General features: G+C 44.7%; 1 protein-coding gene across 1 annotated transcript in view; it reads left to right on the top strand.

Moving 5' to 3' along the window:
- PARP3 (poly(ADP-ribose) polymerase family member 3) overlaps positions 1 to 18,363 on the top strand; it is a 29,277-nt gene extending 10,914 nt beyond the window's left edge. Inside the window, exons 4-11 of the mRNA XM_056865770.1 lie at positions 9,433 to 9,624; positions 10,526 to 10,661; positions 11,134 to 11,360; positions 14,202 to 14,369; positions 15,116 to 15,202; positions 16,033 to 16,210; positions 17,510 to 17,656; positions 18,158 to 18,363. Coding sequence (XP_056721748.1) covers positions 9,433 to 9,624; positions 10,526 to 10,661; positions 11,134 to 11,360; positions 14,202 to 14,369; positions 15,116 to 15,202; positions 16,033 to 16,210; positions 17,510 to 17,656; positions 18,158 to 18,327 — 1,305 coding nt within the window. The 3' untranslated portion in view covers positions 18,328 to 18,363. The remainder of the gene's footprint in view (positions 1 to 9,432; positions 9,625 to 10,525; positions 10,662 to 11,133; positions 11,361 to 14,201; positions 14,370 to 15,115; positions 15,203 to 16,032; positions 16,211 to 17,509; positions 17,657 to 18,157) is intronic.
- The last annotated feature ends 4,246 nt before the right edge of the window (positions 18,364 to 22,609 follow it).

The following is a 22,609-nucleotide window of genomic DNA, read 5'->3' as shown; positions in this document are numbered from 1 at the left end:
GGCAAGAGGCCTCATAATAGTCCTAATAGCTTTATCAGTAGCAGCTCCTGTGTTCTGAGGCTTTCCAGGAAATAGATTGCTTAGCAATCGGTTTCAAAACCTCCCTATAGATGCTGAGCCTGGATCATTGGAACAAAGGTTCAGTGCCCAGTCCTCTCTGGTCTCTCAGGTCCCTGTGGATGACAGGACTCAAACCTCTGCTCCCCAATGTAGGAATAGGCAACTGTCGGTTATTGGGGATTCCCTACTGAGAGGGGTGGAGGGTAAAGTGTGTCGACCTGACTTGTTGTCTCGAGAGGTGCGTTGTCTGCCGGGAGCACATATCCGGGATGTGACGAAAAGTCTGGATAGAGTTGTTAGACCCACGGATCATTATCCCTTCCTCCTTATTCATGTGGGAACAAACAATAGTGCCTGGCACAGCCCAGAAAGTATTAAAAGGGACTATACAGCTTTGGATAAAAAGGTGAAGGAACTGGGAGCCCAGGTTGTGTTTTCCTCGGTTCTTCCTGTAGTAGGCCATGGATTGGGACGAGAACGAAAAATTCTGGAAATAAATGAGTGGCTGAGTCGATGGTGTCGCCAGGAAAGGTTTGGTTTTTTGGACCATGGCTTACGCTACCTGGATAATGCTCTTCTATCGGGAGATGGTTTACACCTCTCAAAGGTGGGTAAAAGTGTGTTTGGCCACAGCCTTGCAAGCCTGATAAGGAGGGCTTTAAACTAAATCTTCCGGGGGAGCAAGACGTAAATTTAAAGCCTCAAGTGAGGACAATAACTGCACATATAGATATGAACGATTTGCAGAGGGTAGCACATATGCAAGGAAAGACAGTTCAAAAACGTAACAATAGGAGGGAGACAATCTTAAATGAGCTGCCAAGAAGAAAGACCTGTGGTCTAAGGTGTCTCTACACTAATGCACAGAGCATGGGAAATAAGCAAGATGAACTTGAACGTTTAATAGCAAAAAGCAAATATATAATAGGCATTACAGAAACCTGGTGGGATGAGTCTCATGATTGGAATGTATTCATTGAAGGGTATAACCTATTTCAGAGAAATAGACCAAATCGGAAGGGGGGAGGGGTAGCATTATACGTTAGAGATGATTACACCTGCAAGATCCAGGACTTAAAGACTGGAACCCAGCTTGAAACCATCTGGGTAAAAATTAAGGGAGAGAAAAATAGTGATGCCATTGTGGGGGGTATATTATAGTCCCCCAAGCCAAACTGAAGAGTTGGATGATGCTTTCCTGGAAAAGATGTCCAAACATTCAAAAAAGAAAGATGTAGTAGTAATGGGAGATTTCAATTATCCTGACATCTGTTGGAAGGCTAACTCTGCCAAAACAACTAGGTCTGACAAATTCCTCACTTCCCTTGCAGACAACTTTATAGTCCAAAAAGGGGAAGAAGCGACAAGGGGAACAGCCATTTTGGATCTGATCTTAACCAATAATGATGACTTGGTTTATGGGGTAGAAGGAGTGGGATCTTTAGGTGTGAGTGACCATGTTCTCCTGAGGTTTGTTATACAGCAGAAAGGAGAAGCAAGAAATAGTCAAACATGTACTCTAGACTTTAAGAAAGCTGATTTCAATAAATTTAGGGAACTACTGGGTGCGATCCCGTGGGTGAGAATATTGAATAAAAAGGGAGTACATGAAGGATGGGAAATTCTTAAAAGGAAGATATTAAAGGCACAATTTCAATCAATTCCCACGAGGAGGAAAAAAGGTAGAGGTTTGAAGAAACCAGGGTGGATGATTAAAGAACTTTTGGTTGAGATAGGATTTAAGAAGGGCATGTACAAGAAATGTAAAAAGGGAGAAATCAACAAAGAGGAATTCAAACAAGTAGCCAGCACATGCAGGGAGAAAGTCAGGAAGGCTAAAGCTCAGAATGAACTCCGGTTAGCCAGGGAAGTTAAAAACAACAAAAAAGGGTTTTTTGGTCATGTCCATAACAAAAGGAAGATCAAGGTACCGATCGGGTCATTGCGTGAAGAGGATGGTGAGTTATTAACAGGGGAGGCAGAAAAGGCAGAATTACTTAACTCCTTTTTTGTATCAGTCATCTCCCAAAAGGGGAATAGTGCTCAACCTGGGAATAATGGAGCAGCGGATGCAATAGGGGAATTACAGCATAGTATAGATACTGAGATAGTACGGGAATACCTGGCTACTCTTAATGAATTCAAGTCTCCAGGGCCGGACGAACTGCATCCAAGGGTGTTAAAAGAACTGGCTGAAGTGATTTCAGAACCACTGGCAATAATCTTTGAGAATTCATGGAGAACAGGAGAAGTTCCAGCTGACTGGAGGAGGGCAAATGTGGTCCCCATCTTTAAAAAGGGGGGGGGGAAGAAATCCCAAACAATTATCACCCAGTCAACCTGACATCAATACCAGGTAAAATACTAGAGCAGATAATTAAACCGACGGTCTGTAAGCACTTAGAAAGAAATGCCGTGATCACTTAACAGTCAACATGGGTTTCTCAAAAACAGGTCATGCCAAACTAATCTCATATCTTTTTTTGAAAGAGTGACAAGTATGGTAGATGAAGGGAATGCTGTAGATGTAATGTACCTTGATTTCAGTAAAGCCTTTGATAAAGTCCCCCATGATCTTCTTGAAACAAAGCTAGTAAAATGTGGGCTGGACACTGCTACTGTTAGGTGGATTGGTAATTGGTTGACCAACCAAACCCAAAGGGTGCTCATTAATGGCACAACTTCATCCTGGAGAGGAGTGACCAGTGGGGTGCCACAGGGGTCTGTCCTGGGACCGGTACTATTCAATATTTTTATAAATGACTTGGATGATGGAATAGAGAGCATGCTAATCAAATTTGCAGATGACACCAAGTTAGGAGGGGTAGTTAATACCCCGGAGGGTAGGGTCAGCGTTCAGAATGACCTCGATAGACTGGAGAGCTGGACCGTAAGCAATAAAATGGATTTCAATAGGAAGAAGTATAAAGTACTTCACTTAGGCAGAAACAACATAAGGCACAGGTACAGGATGGGAGATAGTTGGCTTGATAACAGTACATGTGAAAGAGATCTGGGAGTCTTAGTGGACCACAAACTGAACATGACTCAACAGTGTGATATGGTGGCTAAGACGGCCAATGCAATTCTGGGCTGCATCAATTGGAGTATTGTGTCTAGATCAAGGGAAGTAATACTACCACTGTATTCTGCATTGGTCAGACCTCACTTGGAATACTGTGTCCAGTTTTGGGCTCCACAATTTAAGAAGGATATTGACAAGTTGGAGCGTGTCCAGAGGAGGGCGACCAGAATGGTCAAAGGTCTGGAATTCATGCCCTATAAGGAGAGACTTAGGGAGTTGGGTTTGTTTAGTTTGGAGAAGAGAAGGTTGAGGGGAGACATGATAGCCATGTTTAAATATTTGAAGGGATGTCATGTTGATGAGGGAACTAGCTTGTTCTCTGTTGCTCCAGAGACTAGGACACGGAGTAATGAATTTAAACTAATAGAAAAGCGATTCCACCTAAACATTAGGAAGAACTTCCTGACGGTGGGGGCTGTTCGATGGTGAAATGTGCTGCCTCAGAGGGTGGTGGATTCCCCATCTTTGGAGGTCTTTAAGCAGAGGCTGGATGGCCATCTGTCGGGAGTGCTTTGATTATGGAATCCTGCATTGGGGGGGAAGTTGGGGTCACTGGGGATGTGGGGGGAGGTAGTTGTTAATTTCCTGCATTGTGCAGGGGGTTGGACTAGATGACCCTGGTGGTCCCTTCCAACTCTATGATTCTATGAGATCAGTTTCTTGTAAGTAATTTTACCATTTGTAACCAGAACAACGGTGTTCCTGGGGGGCATAAGATAATGGGCGCTTTCACACATCCTGAATAATGCGCTTTCAATCCGCTTTCAATGCACTTTGCAGCAGGAGTTTACTCTGTGAAATGGCAACATCCACTTGCAAACGTTAAAATACATTGAAAGTGGATCGAAAGTGCATTATTCAGGATGTGTGAAAGCGCCCAACAACAAACTGTGTCTCCTTTGGGAAATCTGTGAAAAAATGTATACAAATTGTATTGGGGTGCATTCAATTCCCCAAGCCCAGTTCAAAATTCCAGTTGTCTTTGTCTAAGTGTCTAAGGCAGCACAATTCAGTGCTTCACAATACCTGGACTTTGAACTCAAGATGTTAGAAAGCCAACGTATATGTCTGTCATCTGTTGCTAACACTGTTGGTATTTCTCTTTGTGTTAAAGTAAATGTTCTCCTGCGAAAGCCTGTTGCTTGCTCTAGCCTGTGGACTGCTGTAATACTTCACTTCAATGCTTCCTTCCATCAGTTGTCCTTTGCAAAAACTCAAGGGACTTTAAAATCCAAATATGTTGTATTAACTGGGGACTTTTAAATCCAAATACATTATATTGACTGGGTTAAAAAAAAAAAGCACCCCAATGACAAAATCTACAATAGATTTCTGAGGTTGTTTTATTTGTCACCTGCACATGACTAAGCAATGTCCTGGTAGCTCATGGGCAGGTGACAGGTGTCCTTAAAGTACAAAGTTGTTGAGCTATCTCCCAGTGAAGTGATTCTTTTCTTAAACTGTGGCATGTGCTAGGTACAGCTCTATCAAGTGCATAGTGCGCTTACCTTTTCTTCTACCCCAGAAACTCACATGCTTGTTTCCCCAGAAACTATCTGCATTACACACTTGTGTGATTGTACAATATTCCAGACAAGGGCTTGGATTTGGACCTTTTGTTTGCCTGCATGAGCCATGTTGCTTGGTTGTTTGCACTGTGTATCTTGATGCTTGAGGGGATGGAAAATTTCAGTCCTGGCTGATGTTCTGGCTGCTTATTTCCAGATGGTTTAATTTGTCGACTTGGCTTTCCTTTGCGTCTAACTGCAAAGAGAACCCTCAATTTAGGATAGTTTGTGCTCTGCTCAATCGGCACTGGCTTGGGAGGGGCTTTTTGAAGCATTGTCTGTGGCACGGCTGCAGCTCTAACCTTATCCTTTCTTCTTGTGATGGTCTGGGTTCACCTCAGGTCAGTCTAGGATGGTAGCTAGTGTCTGCCAGTTGTCTTCCTCCTCCAAGGCTCGAGTTTCATAAGGCGTTTGTTTCCTGGAATACTTTGTCATACCCTGGCAGGATCTTTAAATTTGAGAAAGTAGACTGTGAACGCCACTGAACCATCAGCTGCAATATGCCCTTTCTTCTCTTTCCCTCACCAGTATATGCTCTGTGTGGTTCCCTCCCTCCTTGTTTGGAGTAATGGTTTTGCACTCCTGTACCACTGCTGTATCTGTGCATTCTTTCAGGCGTGTGTGTGTGTGTGTGTGGGGGGGGTGTTTCAAGTTCTTCCACACTCCACAGGCCAGGGCAAGGAGCTGAAGTTTCCAGGTAGCTTTCCCTTACTTCAAGCAAAAGGCTGCTGACAGTTCTAGTATGTCAGTTGCAATTCATTCATTACCTGCCGCTCATTGTGGGAGGAGATCTAATGAGAATCCTGAGCTCATTCTGAGTTTGAGCAGTATATTCTGTTATTTAGCACACAGTTGGACTAGTCTGTGTGTTTTCTTTCACATGATATTCCCGGAATTCTCAAACACAGAGCTATTTATCTAATCAACTCGGTGTTTAAAATGCCAGGAAGCAAGCTTTTGGGTTATACAGAATGCTTTTTTGGGTGTCCAGGGCTAAAGCAAAATGGAGGGGGGACTGGTGTTCAGGTTGCTATTAACCAGGCAGCAATGATTTCTCTCTAAATCAAAGAAGCCTTGGATCAAGTAGAGGCTGTGCGAAGAACTTCATGGTTTGGCCTCCTGGAGAAGACAGTCTGATTACAGAACCCCATGGTTTTCTGGAAAACTGGGCTCCCACTAAAGGAAGGATTCTCTTCTTGCCTGTTAGACTTCTTTATTTGCTGGTCAGCAGCTAGTTGACCTGAGGAGCCACTTTTTGGGCTGTCTTCATGAGGGTTTTCTTGTCTATACTTTCTCAGATCAACTTAAAAAAAAATTTCTCACTAGATGTGCCCTGTTACCTTTACCAGAACAGATATACCTTTTTTAAAACTGTGCATCAGATTTATTTGGCTAAACATGTACATAAGGGTTGAATTCTCTTAAATGGAATAATGTTGGACCAGGCAAAGAGACACTGGGTATAAGGGAAGGGCATAAAATCCCCATTGGTTTCACTGCTTGTGACCGTTATAGCAGTGGCTATACTATCGGTGAATGCACACTTCCTGTCCACATAGATTTTGTAGGGAGGAACCAGAACCCACATTCTACTGGTCAATAAATTGTGCACCAGTCCAGAGGGCTGAGCATCAGTGTTGTATTCCAAAGAGCCCGTCTAACTTGTTGAAGTCCTGGCAGTTTGAGGATCTTTGGAGAATGACTTTTCAGACTTCAAGAGGAGGGCTTCACCTAAATTGGGAGATGTAGAGGGCTCCGTATGACCCCATCCTTCATCTCCCTTCTCATTACAAACCACCTCCCTATCTATTAAAGGGTTAAAGCTGTGGGACAATGCATAAACAGGATGGGATTTTGAGTAAAGTTGGAAGTTAAAAGCTTTTGAAGTGATTATCAGAAGGAAAACTGAGTGTTCAGAAATATCCACTTCAAGAAGACCTATGCGTAATTGACTTCAGTGGACTTAGAAGGGTATAATTCTGCTTAGAAGTGCAGAGGGTGCCTTCAAACTGAAAAAAGACAACTATTCCACAGAAGCTCACACCAAGCCTTAACTTATGAAATTAAGTGAACTGTCAGAGCAAAGCAAAAATCACACCGAAAAGTTGAAGAGTGATAATAGATGCATGTTGGAACATGTTCACAGGCTAAAAACATCAAAGATAATATGGGTGAGCTGGTGTGCATGATAGTGGAATGGGATATTTTTACCCCCAGTTTGACATTACTGTGTCAAAGAAGATGCAGAATCTAATAGTGAGACATGTAATAGGAAAACAAATGCAGGGTTACCTGGCGGGATTCATGGATCCTTTTTGCAATGAGTGTGGCTCTTCCCCACTTGCCCCTAACCCTAGCAAGTCCCTTTCTACCCTGAGAAAGTTGATTCCTGGGTCGGTAGGACCCACATGAAGTAATAGCAACATAGGTCAGTGAGCTCTGGTGAGGAACAGGATGATGAAAGATGCAGCAAATGTAATTTTGCACCTGCTCTCTGATGACTGCAACCACAACTCTGCGTGGCTGTAACTCCACACAAGTATGCAACCCTGTAAATAAACTTTCCTGGTGTCAGAAGGGACTGTTTGTGGGAGGAGAAAGTGGGAAGATGCAGCTGAGAGTTACTTTCTTTGATGTACTGCTGGATCCAGCCAATCATCTGTAGCAATTCCAGACCAAAAGTGTTAAGGGTGTGCTATTGTGGCACATGATACAACCACTGTGTTGCACTAATCAGGTCTGAGTTATTTGTAGTGCACCTTTGAAATACTTGTTTCAAAACCCCTCTCTGAGACATCTGTGTGATAAATATGTGTACTGCAGAACCCTGTTGCTAAGGATCTAAATTAATTTTCCTGTCCACAAGCACTTTGTATTTTACAATTAATATTTGCTCAAACATGAAGAGAACTCACTTGTGCATAACTTTTAACTTACTGAAATTTAGCTGTTCCAGGAGGGGAATTGGTAAGGAAGAACTGGTTTTAATTCCCCAAAACTGATGGGGTGGGGAGGAGATACAAATCAAATTACGGGCCAGTAGGTTGCAAGGGAGTTGTACTTCATCTTCAAAGTCAGGAGTCATTATTTCAGGGAGGGTCTTGCCTAGTACTACAGTCAGTGTGAGAGTCTTTCAGGGTGTATGATTATTAGGGCAGATGCTTGTGATCCAGGACTTTGCATTTTCATATAAAAACCTAAGTTCTTTGATTTTGTAACTAAGACAAAATCTACCCTACTCCAGTGTGTATACAGGTTACTTGCTTCTATCTCTTTCAGTCAATCGACCTTTATTGGCATATACTATGGTGTCAGTTTGTTTTTCAATAAACAGTTTTCCATTTTTAAGCAGACTTTGTTCTGGGATTTCAGCAAATCCCCCCCACACACACACACGCTTCTTGATTGAGTCCGTTTCATGCTTGGGGTTGACAGCTGGTAGCCTAAAGGGCTCTGAAAAGAGAAGGACATTGGAGTGTTCAGCGGTTCAGTCATAGTCTGTGTCTTTTGCCAGGTCTTTTGAGTGCCTGAGCACATAGGCTTTGGTGGTGGCAGCATAACTTCCATTCAGAGCAACAGATGGAGACCCTCTATTGGTTTTCAGCTTCTAAGAGTGGCCTTGCAACAGGCCCAGAGATACCCTTGAGACCGTACTGATTGATACGGAGATGTAACTTGATGTGGAGTTCTGGAAGTTAATGCTTCTGAAGTGAAAGAGAACTTTAGACCTTTGGCTGCATTCAAACATTGAGTGGGTGGGGGATAGATAATGTCCATTCAAGAGAGATGATGCACTCATATTTTATTTATAACATGTAGAAGCAGGCCTTCCCCTCAAACAACTTCAGAACAAGTGCAACAAAATCCATGGAAGGACAGAATTCTAAAAACAGCAGAATTAAAATATCCAGAAGGGGAGAAAACCTCATAAAATTCAACAGAGGTCAGTGTTGGAATCGCAGGTCTAATAGCAGTGATTTGAGTAAGTCAGATAAAGCTGGGGAAGGTTGTATGGTGAGTGGTAACCACCACTGAACACTCACATTCAGGTTCAGGTAGCTGCAGTCAGAGGTTGAATATTGGGATACTAGGCAGCTCGCGCAGGGAGGCACCATGCTTTGGTTCAGTGGTAGAGTCCCTGCTTTAAATTCAGATTGTTTTAAGTTAAATGGGTATTTCAGTTTAATGATCTCAGATAGCAAAGGGGTGGAGAAAGACCCTTCTCATCCTGAGCCCCTGGAAAGCTGCTTCTAGTCAGAGACAACAATGCTAAGTTAGGTGGACACTTTACTTGGCATATGTTTTCATGAATGATGGTTGGCTATTAGATATCTACACGGACTTGCGTCATGTTGACTGGCATCTTTCTGTCTGAGTGTCCAGCCTATGAGCTCTGTGATGATGCCTTTGAAAGCAGCCTGGAGATTAATGAGGGTGTGCTTCCTACTTGGATATTGTGGCCCCTATCAGCATTCAAGAGCAGCGGGATGTCTTCCTAACGTGGCAAATTGCACGCTGGGATGTAAAGCTCTCTGTAGGCCACCCTGCTGTGGCAGGCAAAAATAGCCTTAGCCATAAAGAAAATCAAGAGCGCTGCCAATCTGCATGCTCGCTTTTTTGTTGTAGAAGAAGACGCTGAAGCAATGAGACACACAAAAGATAGGAATGAGTTACAGCATACTTAGTGGTCTGTTTTTTATTTCCCACTGCTGGTTTTAGGGGGAGCCAGGCCAGTCAAAACTCAGCAGCTTTCCTTCCTTGGAAGCTGCCAAGAAGGACTTTGAGAAGAAATTTCGAGATAAGACGAAGAACAGTTGGGCGGGCCGGGAGGCCTTTGTAGCCCATGCTGGCAAGTACACCTTGATCGAAGTGCAACAAGGGGATGAAGAGGAACAAGAGGTGACAGTGAAGGTAAATGACCAAGGAACACACCTGGGACAGAAGTCTGCTAAGGAAGAAAGGGCATCACAAGGCAGACTAGCAAAATATATGTAATCTAATGGGTATAAATCTCAATTACTTAATGCATTGTATAATTTTAATAAAAGTAAAATAAATACATAACTCATGGTCAGTCATCCCTGTGCCTTGGCATTCAGTGTCCAGAATGATCTAAGCCAGGAAATTTACCTCTCAAAGAACAATTGGGTAGAGTACTGTACATTTTCCCATGTATCTTTAGAAGTAAATGTGCTGTAACCTTTTTTTTTTAATGAAAGGGAATAAGAGGGACCTGAAGCATCCCAGTGGGAGTCCAGAGCCCTACCAGTGTACACACATACACACCATGGCTATGTAGAGTTTATTCTTGTGAGTGGAGGTGTGTGGGCGTCATTTGGAAGGTCAGCTGGCTGGCCTTGTGTGGGTAGATTTGATTGAGCAGCTGGCTTTGAACAGTTTAGGTCTTGTTGTGTTTAAGTACCAGCGCGATCTCCAAGGAGTCAGTTGAGTTTAGCTGGTTACCATGCAGTGCCCTAAATCTTCTCTCGAGGATTTGGAGGATTCTTCTCCTTTGGCTATGACATGATCACTGCAGAAAGCCTTTAGGAGGTCTCCTGCTGGTTTCTGAACTCCACATGCATGTGGAGTTCACAAATGCAAATTGAACCATGATTTGTGAAATGGATGGGAGCCAGGATATACAGTCCTATGCTTATGTACTTATGTACTCAGAAGGGTTTGGCGGGGCTTGCTAGCAGATAAGTGTGCATAAGACTTTGCCTCTAAGGTTGCAATCCTGCCCCAGTTGGAAGGAGTGACACAGTTCTTGTGTGTGAATTCAAGCTCAGACCAGCTGTTTCTTGTCTCCAAGGTGGATGCTGTAGATGGAGTGAAGGTATCCAAACAAAAGATACGACCCTGCACACTGAACAAGCCTACCCAGGAACTGGTCTCACTCATCTTTAGCAATGACATGTTTAAAGAAGCCATGCAGACCATGAATCTAGGTAAAGGATGGTTGGGGTTTGTCTGTTTATTCAGATGAAACAGAGGGCACCATGTCCCTACATCACCTGGCCTTGGTATCAGGCCAAGGCCAGCTGGTCATTCAGGATTATCTGCTTCATGGAGTTTCTGCATTCACTATTTTGCTAACCATAGGGCTGTTGCAGAATTGTGGGCTGTACAGTTGCAGTGGGGTCAAGCCAAAGTAACTGATAGCAGGGAAGTTCAGGAGGTGAGTGGTTCAAGACACTCGCAGTGGTGAATTTGGTTCTTCAATCCTCTGTTGCAAGTACAGACAGTTTGCTTAGGCCTGAGAATAGCAAGGAGAGTTTCAGTTGGAGAGTGAAGGGCTGTAGTAGACAGTGGCCCGAAGTGGCCCGAAGCCATTGATTTGTAGACACCTTGAAGTTCATCCAAGCCAAAGTAGATCAATCCGTTCCATGTACCCTTGTGTTTCATTTTGCTTCCTGTCAGATGTGAAGAAGATGCCCCTGGGGAAGCTGAGCAAGCAGCAGATTGCCAAAGGCTTCGAAGCTCTGGAGGCCATCGAGACAGCTATGCAGAAACAGACTCCCTCCCAGAAGGAACTGGAGGAGCTCTCCTCTCGTTTCTACACCATCATCCCTCACAACTTTGGCCGTGCTCGACCTCCATCCATCACCACCCAGGAAGTCATCCAAGCCAAGAAGGACATGCTGTTGGTAAGGAGTCTTGAGAACTGACTAAGGCTTAGTATAAATGCACCCAGGGGGACTTTGGACTCATACAACGTGTCTCATTCAAAGAGCTATGCATTCTCAGTTTGGATGCCAATACAATTCTCCACAAGGCAAGGTGATAGGAAAGACCTCCTCTACCTGAGACCCTGGAGAGCCACTGCTGGTCTGAGTAGACAATACTGACTTTGATGGACCAAGGGCTCAGTAGAAGGCAGCTTCATGTGTTCATGTGTGTTCACAAGGGCTATGGATCTCAGGCATGCAAAAGAAGCACAGCTGCTTTGCATGGCTAAATGAGGTGCTGAGCTTGTGCAAAGTCACAAGAGGAAGCTCCTTGCCAGTCATACATTGAATTAAAATTGGGCTTCCATTCACCGTTCAAGTGCCAAGAAACCTCAGTGCCAAGAAACGTGCTGTCAGAATTTTTTAAGGCTAAACATCGATCCTATCTGCTCATTAGTGAAAGTGCTCTTACATTAGAGAGCTGTGCTGTGCCCTGGAAAGCCAAGTTTTATTTGGGCTCCCAAAGATGTTCAGTGGTCCTGGGAAGAAGAAAGAGGATGGCAGGCATCAGGGGCCTGTTTCTGGTGTGGTTTAGGGCCCTTTAAATAGTCTTTTGGGAAGGAGACCCAGTGGGCTTACTGAGCCCCACTTCCCTTGTCTTTTTCTACTTGTGCTGTCATACCTGTCACAAGCTGGGCAGTAACCTACACAGTGAAAGGGAGGGAGGGAAGGCATGCCCAAACAGCTTCTGCAATCCTTTGGACTCCTGCCCTCCATGGGCCTTTTAGCACTGCCACTAGATGGAAGTGTGTTCCCCCCCCCCCTCCCAGCTGCCTGCACTCTGCAGCCTTTTCTGCAGAACTTTGAAAGTTTCTTTAGGACCCAACCAACTCACAGCTGCCAGGTAGAGTGGGGTGGCTTTAGATATGCAAGTGGGGGCGAACAAAGCTTCACGGGCCAAAGTGCTTAAGCAACAAACTCAAGTTTTTACTACAGATTTGTTAAAAACATCAACAACATATACTTTAAGAAGCTGTTGAGCAGTATCGGTGTGTAATACATATTACACACGCTGTATATTGCATAACAGCTTATATATGTGTTCATTTGGGGTAAGAAAACAAGAAGGGAAAATACATCTCGCTAAAGCAAATTTGACTGTTATCTGACCTGGCAGATTCTAAAAGAAAGCAATTTATTTCAGCTCAACCTGATTCCTTCAGGTGGTCAGCTCCTTGCCTTCAAAATCTCTGGCAAAGGTTTTTTTCCTCCATTCCCCCCACCTCCCCATGGCATTCTGAAGTCCTTATTTCAGCACTTTCTTCTAGACTTTATATAGTTTCTGTCTGGTATTTCCTCCCAGATTGACCATCTGTGAAGGCATCCCTAGTTTTCAGTTCTCAAGAACTGTCATTTCCCCAGATCCGTAAGAGCCATTATCTTTTGGTTTCCTTTTCCTACTCTGGGGACCCCAGCCTTTTTGAGCCTGCGCACATCTTTGGAATTCTGACACAGGGTGGTGGGCACAACCAGAAAATGGCTGCTGCAAGAGGCGGAGCCTTCCAGAAAATGTCAGGGAATGAGGTCATGCATAACTCTAATAGTAACTTCAACGTTTTAGATCTTCTGTTTGACAGGATGCCTTTAAAAATGAAAATATTTCTTTTTTTCTTTTTTAAAATAGTTTATTCATTAAAATGTATAGTAAACAATAAATATATGCATAAACTAAAAAGAGTCACATAATAACATAAAGTCACATAAAATCCTTTACAACCCTGCAACCGTAGCCCTTTTTCACTTCACCAAAACTATATTTTATTGTAAGATGGACATTTCCAGTCTTTGAATCATTTTTGTCCATAACAGATTTACGCTATTAATATCATTATTTTTTTGGTAAGCAGTTAACTTCACTAAAATATACACCTTTTTATTTTTGAAATCCAATTGAAATCCAATGTTAGGGGAGGTTTTTTGGTTCCACTGCCTAGCAAAGACCATTCTAGTTGCAGTTAACATATGAAAAATGAAAATATTTCTAAGCAGTATGTTCTTGCATATGCACAGCTTACCTTCAGTCCCACAGTGAAGATCCTTTTGCTGTGGTGGCAACTGCTGCTGAGGCAACTTTTTAAAAAAATCTGCTCTGCCAATCAGATCCCCAATGGCCAGTTTGAAGCCCTGCTGGGCAAAAGCTTCACCTGACCCCACCTACTTCCTAAAAACTCTTAGCGCCAGAAAAGGTGTCAGCGCAACGCCATGCTGGGGACCCTTGTCCTGGACTGACCTTATCCACTCTCTCCCTGAAATGGATCAAAATCACTTCTTCCCCTCAAAGGGAACCATTCTAAACACAGAAGGATCCAAATAAAATGGTTGAAGCTGTTCTGTGCCTTCACAGTAGCATGTTAAGTGGAAATCTTTCCAGCAGTTGTGCTGCTTGCACTGTTTACAGCTGTGAGAATAAGAGAACCTGTTATGTTCATAATGAAACTGCTACAGAGAGGAAAGCCAGGCTGACTCAGATTTACAGCCTGAGAGCCATGCCGTTTCTAGGACAAAAACAGCAGCAGTTAGAGGCACTAGTGCTGTCTACCCTTGAGCGCCAGACAGTATCTTTCTTCCTCACCTAAAACATGTTTTAAGGTCCCCCTTGGCTTCCAGGCCAAAAGGGCCAATGAACCTGTCCCAGAATGAGTGGCTTACAAGGTAAGGCAGCTAATAGGTAAGAAACTGGAGTGGCAGATGACTGCCTCCTTGTGCCGCTTCCTTTTTTTTTCTTCCTTACGGCTTATGCAGGTTCTTATTTCTTCCTAGGTGCTGGCAGATATTGAACTGGCCCAGAGCTTGCAGGCCCAGAAGAAGGAGGAGGATGAAAAGGAAGAGGAGATGAAGGTGGAGGAAGTGCCCCACCCACTGGACAAGGACTATGGGCTGTTGAAGTGTGAGCTCGCCCTGGTGGCCCCGTCATCAGAGGATTATAAGGTTTGACATTCCTTCAGAAGGTTACTCTTATTGTTATTAGGGGACCACTTACAATATCCCCGTGTCCCTCATGCGGCCACCCAGAGTCCTACTGACCTTGGAGCTCTGTGCTCGGAACTTAATTTTCAGGAACGCATGGGACCAATTCAGATCAGGACTGTGGCACACCAGGTTGGGGGGGGGGGCGGAGATTAAGCCTCTCCTCAGCCCTGTGCCATTTTCCTGACATGAAATAGCTGTGAAGCTGCTATTGGCTGTCTTGAGGAAGCTTATGTGTATAGCATTCATTTGTATCCTTTTTTTTTTTAAGAAACCGAGTGGTGTACAATCATCAGATTAAAATGTCTAAAAAACGTACTACATGAAAACAGCATATTAATGAGGCAATCAAACAACCCGCAATAGATGGCCAAATAGAATCAGTGCTATAAATAAAAATCTGAACTCCCGCAGGGCAGCTAAAAGACATTTTAACCACCCTGTGGAGCACCAACAGAGAGGCAGCCAGGTAGACTACCACGGAGAGGGTCTTTCAAAGCTCAGGAGTGGCTACTGAAGAAGCCCAGTTTCTCACGGAGGCCAGTCTTACCTTGGAATAAGCCTTTACCTGGAGCTGGGCCTCCTTGGCTGATCTTAAATTAGAGGGACATTTAGAAGAGAGCGGCTGCTCCTTGAGATACGTAGAACTCAACCTTGGCGCAGAAATGTTTGGTGTCCCTCTGAATCTTCTTTTCCTTCCTCGTTAGCTGATTGTTACCTACATAGAGAATACTGGTTGTACATACCGGAAACTCAAGGTCCTGAATATCTGGAAAGTTAACCGAGAGGGTGAGGTAAGGCGAACTGGCATATTGCCCTTTCCTTTGTGCTCTAGTCACTGGTTGTATGCAGCTGTTTTGTCCTGGGGATAGACAGTTCAGAGCTTGTTCATCTGTGGCACCAGATAAACTTTGCCCTGGAGACCAGCAATGAAAGCGTGCCCCTGTCTTGCCGTGCAGCTCTTGGTTTCTTCTAGTTTGGTTCCAGCAGCTCCATGAACCCTTGTGTGAGGTAGGCAGCACGTATCAACTATCCAGGTAGCAACAGGGCTCCCAACAAGCCTAACAGCCATACTGGGTAAGGTTTATGGCCCTGCTGCATTGTTCCAAATGGTAGTAAAGTATAATGAGTAGCGCTGCATGTATCAATGTTGGAAGATGTCTCAGAAATTGTGCAACAGGCCAGTTTAGGTGTCCAGAGCACAGGTTTGTTTTGTGAAGATGGAAGGGACCTTGCAGCCCTTTAGTTCCACCACATCCCCAAAGCAGGACTATTTGCTTCTCAGCCCCCCATGGTTCTAGCCACGAGTCACTCTGTGCAATTGAAGTCAGAATCTGTAAAGCAGTCCAGAATGCCCCTTAGGTGATTAAAAACACTGGCAGGAGCCTGGAGGAGAAACCTTCCTCTCCAGATGAGGTGGGAGGGGGACATATTGTTTGTTGTCTCTACATGACCCATAGATGCCCCTCCAGATCAGATTGTAGTCTTCACTGTGGTATGCAGAAGCCATGCTCAGTTCCCCAGAGAAAGCCGTTTCTGCTCGTGGGCTAGTTGAATGGTCTAGTTGAATGCTAGTTGAATGGGCTCTGCTCACTAACTCTCCTGTTTCTCCCAATGCCAACAGGCCAATCGTTTTGTCACTCACAGCCATTTGGAGAACAGGCGCTTGCTGTGGCACGGCACCAGTGTGGCTGTCATTGCTGCCATCCTGAAGAGTGGCTTGCGTATCATGCCACACTCTGGCGGACGTGTGGGCAAGGGCCTCTACTTTGCTTCTGAAAATAGCAAATCAGCAGGTTATGGTGAGATAACTTTCTGCTCCCTTTGGAAGAGCATTCTGCCCTCACTCTTCAATGGCTTTTTTATGTTATGGGGAAAGGGTTCATGGGGAAAAGGTCTTTGTCCTTCTTTCCAGCTATAGGTGCAGCCAACCTATGTGAAAATACTCTGAAACACTGACCACACTTCTCTTTCTGTATCTCCTAAAGGAATATGAAAAAATGACACGTGTTAACTAATATCCCTATTACTCCGTCCTGGCTTTGGATCTTTCATAGTGCTTCCCACTACCCCTTAAGTTCTTGAAACTTTAGACTGGAAAGGGAGTCATGGATGGTTGAGGGAATAAAAAGCTTTTGGTATGTATACACCAAGGCTATATCCTTAAACTGTAATGGTGACTCTGTTAAGGTTTTGAGGATGGAAGAAGAGTTGGTTTTTATACACCGACTCTCTCTATCACTCAAGGAAGACTCAAACTGGCTTACAATCACTTCCTTTTCCCTCCCCCCAACAGACACCCTGTGAGGTAGGTGGGGCTGAGAGAGTGTGACTAGCCCATGGACACCCAGCTGGCTTCATGTGTACGACTGCAGAAACAAATCCAGTTCACCAGATTAGCATCCGCTGCTCATGTGGAGGAGTGGGGAATCAAATCCGGTTCTCCAGATCAGAGTCCACTGCTCCAAACCACTGCTCCTAACCACTACACCATGCTGTTTTGCTGAAGCTGAATGATTAGGATAGGAATAAAAGACAATAAATGTTTAGTTTACTATTCTATGACCAAATAGAATCCTGATATAAACCAAAAGCATTCTAAAGCCATATGTCCCTGCAGACAGCAATGAGGTTGTCTAGTTAAAGATCAGAGTGGAGTTTCTCTGCACTTGCCAGTTTCATTTGCCTTGTGTTCCTGCAGGGTGTTGCTTGATAGCTGAGCCTGGAACTCACCAGCAAAGGCAAAGTTGGCCGGCCATAATGTTGTGGAGGAGCCCCACGCAAGCTCTTTGCTGTCTTGAATTACCCAGGGCACAAATAAAGCAGAGGGTCCTTTAGAGACAAAAGTCTTAAGTATCTCATTGGTCGGCTGCAGTTCATGCACTCTGCATTGTGTTGGCCATCAGTAGTTGAAGCCATCCCTCTGGCTTACCTGGTCCCACGGGATTTGGACCCCCTTACACAGCAGAATATCAGGAAGAATATGGTACAGTGTGGGTAAGAGACTCGAACACAGGACTGTCAAGGCCTAGATGCTGTGGCAGTAGGATGACAACTGTCCATCATTTTGATCCATGGGGGCTGCCTTTTTTTCCCTACAGTGGGCACCACCTCCAAGCAGGTGGGGATCATGTTCCTGAACGAGGTGGCCCTGGGTAAGGAGTATCGCATCACCTGTGATGATCATTCACTACGCAAGCCCCCAGATGGCTATGACAGTGTCTTGGCCTGCGGTGCAACTGAGCCAGGTAAGCCTGAGGGCAGGTCTGGTGGCTTGCAGCGTGTCAATGTGTCTAATAGTCAATGTGGTCCTATTTACAATACTTTGATCTACAGATTGGAGCCATATTGAGAGAAGGGCAGTTTTCCTCCAAACTTGAGGGGACCCCTTGGTTTGCAGAAAAATCACAAACCGCAAAATTTGGATGGGGGTGTAGAAAGCGTCCCAAAACAGAGAGCACCACAGCGGGGCCAGGGGAGAAGGAACGGGAGGCTCCGTTGCCCCCTCTGGCACTGACGCCCTGGACTTAGCAGAGTGGCCGCTGCTGCCACCACCACAACATGAGCCCAAACGGTGGACAGAGCAGCAAGGGAAGGCTGCAGCCAGGCAGGGAGAGGGGTCACCAGACAGACAAAGCAACGGGGAGGGGCGGGCAAGCTAAACCCCCCTCCAGAAGTCTTATGGGTCCCCTCTTGTCATAAGCTAATCTCTTGTTTCTTTCACCTCTCTCTTGTTTTGTCTTCCCCAGATCCTGCCTGTGATAAAGAGATAATCCTGGATGGGAAAAGAGTGCAGGTAGCACAAGGAAAGCCCATTGCTCTGGCTGCATACAAGTGCTCCAGCTTCAGCCAAAGCGAATACCTGATCTACCAGGAGAGTCAGTGCCGCATCCGCTACCTTATCCAGCTCCAGTTCTGAGATGCATTCTAAAGCTGCTGATCTGCTGGGAGCCACCTATACACTGGGGAGAACCTCCCCTTTCTAGCAGCAAAAGAGGGGTGTGTGAGCAACTGCAACAGTGCTCTGAGAGACTTGGCAGTGTTTCTCTGCTTTCAGTACTCCAGGGTCACAACTGGGCTGCAGGGGGAGAGGTGGAGAAAGAGAGAAACAGCTCTCCAGCTTTTGAGTTCTGTGCAGAACCGCATAACACAGATATTTTGCATTTTGGCAGTATGCTGTTTTATGTTTGCTGGCAAGGAGAAAATGATATTGGCTGGAATTGTAGCCCTAAAAATACCTTGGCAAGGGGTCCTTGGGCACACCCCATTTCTTGAGGCACTTTGGCCCTACCACACCTGTAAATAAATAAATGATTGTATGTTAAGCCCACCCAGTTTCTTCCTGGTTCCTCTTGCTTTCTGCGCATGATCCTGTCTTGCTATATTAGAATATATGATGCATTTTACATTACAGTTGTCCTCTTTATAAGGTATAGAGAGACTAATTGCCTGGGGAAAGATCCTGCCCAAACCAGAGGCTCTCAGGAATGCACACGTGTAAAATGTCCTCAGCCTATGACTTTTTTTCCTTCCCCAAGGAATCCAGCAGCATCATATGATGTGCTATCCACACACACTATTAACTTCCTGTTACCTTCCCTCTTCACATTAACTGACACAGAACATGCAAGTTTTGCTTTATAAGGGCCTTCACTGGCAATGGGAGGGGGATGTGAAAGTGGTGTTTTTTTTTTTTTTGAGGGGGTGTTCCTTCACCTCGTGTGCACTCAAGGAACTGCCACTGCACAGACAATGAGGAGAGAAGAGAGAGAGCTACATACCTGATTCTATGAATTTGGGCAGTTCATGAGAGAGGGGGGGCATCTTGGCCATCTTCGGGCACTGGGTGTGTGGGGGGGAGGTAGTTGTGAGTTTCCTGCATTGTGCAGGAGGTTGGACTAGATGACCCTGGTGGTCCCTTCCAATTCTGATTCTACCTGTCTAGAAGAAAGAGATTGGCCAAATGCGTCAATAAAAGTGGATGCTGAGAAGTTGTAGCCACTTGGTACGGTTATGTTAGTGGCTGAATGATTACCACACATTTAGTGGGAAGCTGCCACTGACACTTCCTGTGTCCAAGGGGTGCTTGCTTTCTTCCCCTTCTTTGTAGCTTGAATGTGTCTGAAAGCTTGAAGAACTTTGGTTTGGATTTATTTTCTTTTTAATAAATGCATATGGCTAGCACATTGTCCTTGAATATTTGTGTGAATGTATACACAACTGTTGTTTCTCTTCTGTACAAAATAACCCCTGGAAGAAAGGCAAAGATGCCAGCGTTGTGGCTTTATCCCTGATGTCTACAGCACTGCTTGTGTTACAAAACCTCACTCTGTGATGAACTTGAGGAAAAAAATCTTTTGCAGATGTTCTGTTTCTTCTGGAAGGACTGCAGAATGGTGAGACTGGAGGAGCCAGACAACGTTCCTCCTCTGTAGAAGAGCTGTCCAACAGCAATCCTGCCTCAAATCATTAGCCTTCCCCTACATAAGTGGATATGGTGCCCTTTCTCCTCAAAAGCAGTCTTCGGCAAATACCGGTAGATACATTTTTTGTTTCCTTTGTATAGCCTGATTTAACCTAGTAGATCTGGACACACAGGGAACTCATGATGCTGCCTTATACTGAATCAGACCCTTGGTCCTTCAAAGTCAGTATTGTCTACTCAGACCAGCAGCAGCTCTCCAGGGCCTCAGGGAGGTTTTTCACATCACCTACTTGCCTTGTCCTTTTTAACTGGAGATGCTGGGGATTGAACCTGGGACCTTCTGCATGCTCTACCGCTGAGCCGCGGCCCCTCCCATTGCCAGTGAAGGGAAACATGAAGTGTCCTTACACTGAATCAGACCATCGGCCCATCAAAGTTGGTATTGTCTACTCAGACTGGCAGTGGCTCTCTAGGGTTACAGAGGTCTTTCACATCACCCGCTGATACTTTTTTGAACTAGAGATGCTGGGGCTTGAACATGGAACCTTCTACCTGCCAAACAGATGCTGTAGCACTAAGCCACACCCCCTGCCCTAATCATTCATTAGAAGATTTTTTTCCCTTGAGCACAACTTTGCTCATGTTTCTACCCATGCTGCTACTTCTCAGGAAAAAAAATCTATTAGGCCTAGAATGCCAAGAGATGTGTCTGACTAGCTGCTCTCCTGCCATGGGGAAATGAGCATGTGTGGGGTGGTGAACACCCGCCAGGTGTCGCTTGCCTTCAATAGATCTACAGAGCTGAGAATCTCTGTACCTACCCCATTGCTTGAGTTTCTTTAACAGGAAATGGTGGATGAGAGTAGGGCAAAGGTCCACATGGCTGTGCAAGTTAGTGTAAACTAAGGTGTGATGTACTCTAAGCGACTCCAGGGTCTGCCTAGTTGGGAGAATGATTGTGGTTTATTGGGAATGATTGTGGTTTACACTCACAATCTCTGCTTATCTAATCTGGGTATTTATAGCTCCCATCACCATAGTGTCACTGCCGCTCACGTATTTACAGAGGGAAATGACAACGACGGCTGTCTTTTTTCCTTTTTTTAAATCCTTTGTATGTTCTCAGCCTGCAGGAGAAATAGCTGCATGAATTTAAAGGCTGCTTTTAATTTATTTGAGTGGGTTCTGTCAAGAATTGTTGGGTGAGGAGAGTTCAATATCAAACCTGGGTACTTCACTTCGGTCAACAAGGCCTCTGTTCTAAGCTCATTACAGGGAGCAATCTAGGAACATAGAAAGCTCCTCTTCCTGAAAAGAGTTAGACTATTGGACTGTCTAACACAGTATTGTCCATTCTAACCAGCAGCTGCTTTCCAAGATCTTGGGCAGTGGTCTTTCTTGGTCCTATTCTTTGAGAACTTTTTTGTACGGGGAGATGTTACTGAGGATTTTCCACATTTCGGCCACTTGGCTTGTGTAGGGTCCCCCCTCCCCAATTTCCACATGATGACAACTTTTGTTCCTGTGCAATAATCCCTGCTTTATATTGAACCTGTAAAAAAAAAAAAACTTCTGATGTTTCCCCAGCAATGTGCTATTGGCATGTTCTTTTCTTGCAACTGAAAAGGAAGGTGTGCCTTATGCTTGAATTAAAGGAAATGCCCCCTTTGTTCATTTTGTTCATCTGCATTTTATCTGTGACCTGCCCTGGAGTTGCTGGTACCAATAATGTTTTAGGCCAGAACAGCATTGTGGTGAAGTTTCAATTTTAGTACTTCCCATTTGGGGGCTTCTGTTCCAGCAGTGAAATGATTCCAGTCCCAAGTGTTTAGTTAATCGATTTCTCTCCTCCCCCCCCATACACACAAGCTGCTGTATATCACTTATCTTCCTCCCCCCCCCTTTTTATTTACTGCTGGAATATTAGAAATGAATGGTGCTGTTGATTTTAGAAGAAGAGTTGGTTTTTATATGCTGACTTTCTCTACCACTTAAGGGAGAATGAAACCAGCTTACAATCACCTTCCCTTCCCCTCTCCACAACAGACACCCTGTGAGGTAGGTGGGTAGGGTTGCCAGGTCCCCCTTCACCACCGGCGAAGGTTTTTGGGGTGGAGCCTGAGGAGGGCGGGGTTTGGGGAGGGGAGGGTCTTCAATGCCATAGAGGCCAATTGCTCAAGCGGCCATTTTCTCCAGGTGAACTGATCTCTATTGGCTGGAGATCTGCTATTACCTGGAGGTTGGCAACCCTATAGGTGGGGCTGAGAGAGCTCTACAAGAGCTGTGACTAACCCAAGGTCACCCAGCTGGCTTCATGTGAAGGAGTGGGGAAACCAACTGGGTTCATCAGATTAGCCTCAGCCACTCATGTGTAGGAGTAGGGAATCAAACCCGATTCTCCAGATCAAAGTCCACCCCTCCAAACCACCGCTCTTAACCATTACACCATGCTGGTTCATTGATGTTATATATTGTGTTGGTTTTTAACTACATAATAATGTTATAAGCTGCTTTGAACCCAACTCGTCAAGATAGTGCAGCCTGAAAGTCCAAATTATTATTACTGTTGTTGTTGTTTCTTCCTTTATTTACTGATGACATTTTCCACTCAGAAATGCTATGAAAGGAGATGAATGCCTTTGTTTATTGCTATTTAGTTCCATATCTTAAAAAAAATAATTACTCCAAATGGGTGTCTCTGGCCAGAAGCCTGGCTGCCAGAAGAGCAAGAAATCATCAGAATCTTTCCTCTTTTGTGCAAAAGAGAAGGGACAGA

This window comes from Euleptes europaea, chromosome 1 (genome assembly GCF_029931775.1).
Source record: "Euleptes europaea isolate rEulEur1 chromosome 1, rEulEur1.hap1, whole genome shotgun sequence".
Lineage (NCBI taxonomy): Eukaryota > Metazoa > Chordata > Lepidosauria > Squamata > Sphaerodactylidae > Euleptes > Euleptes europaea.
The sequence above is the reverse complement of the archived record's forward strand: the minus strand, read 5'-3'. Positions and strand labels throughout refer to the sequence as shown.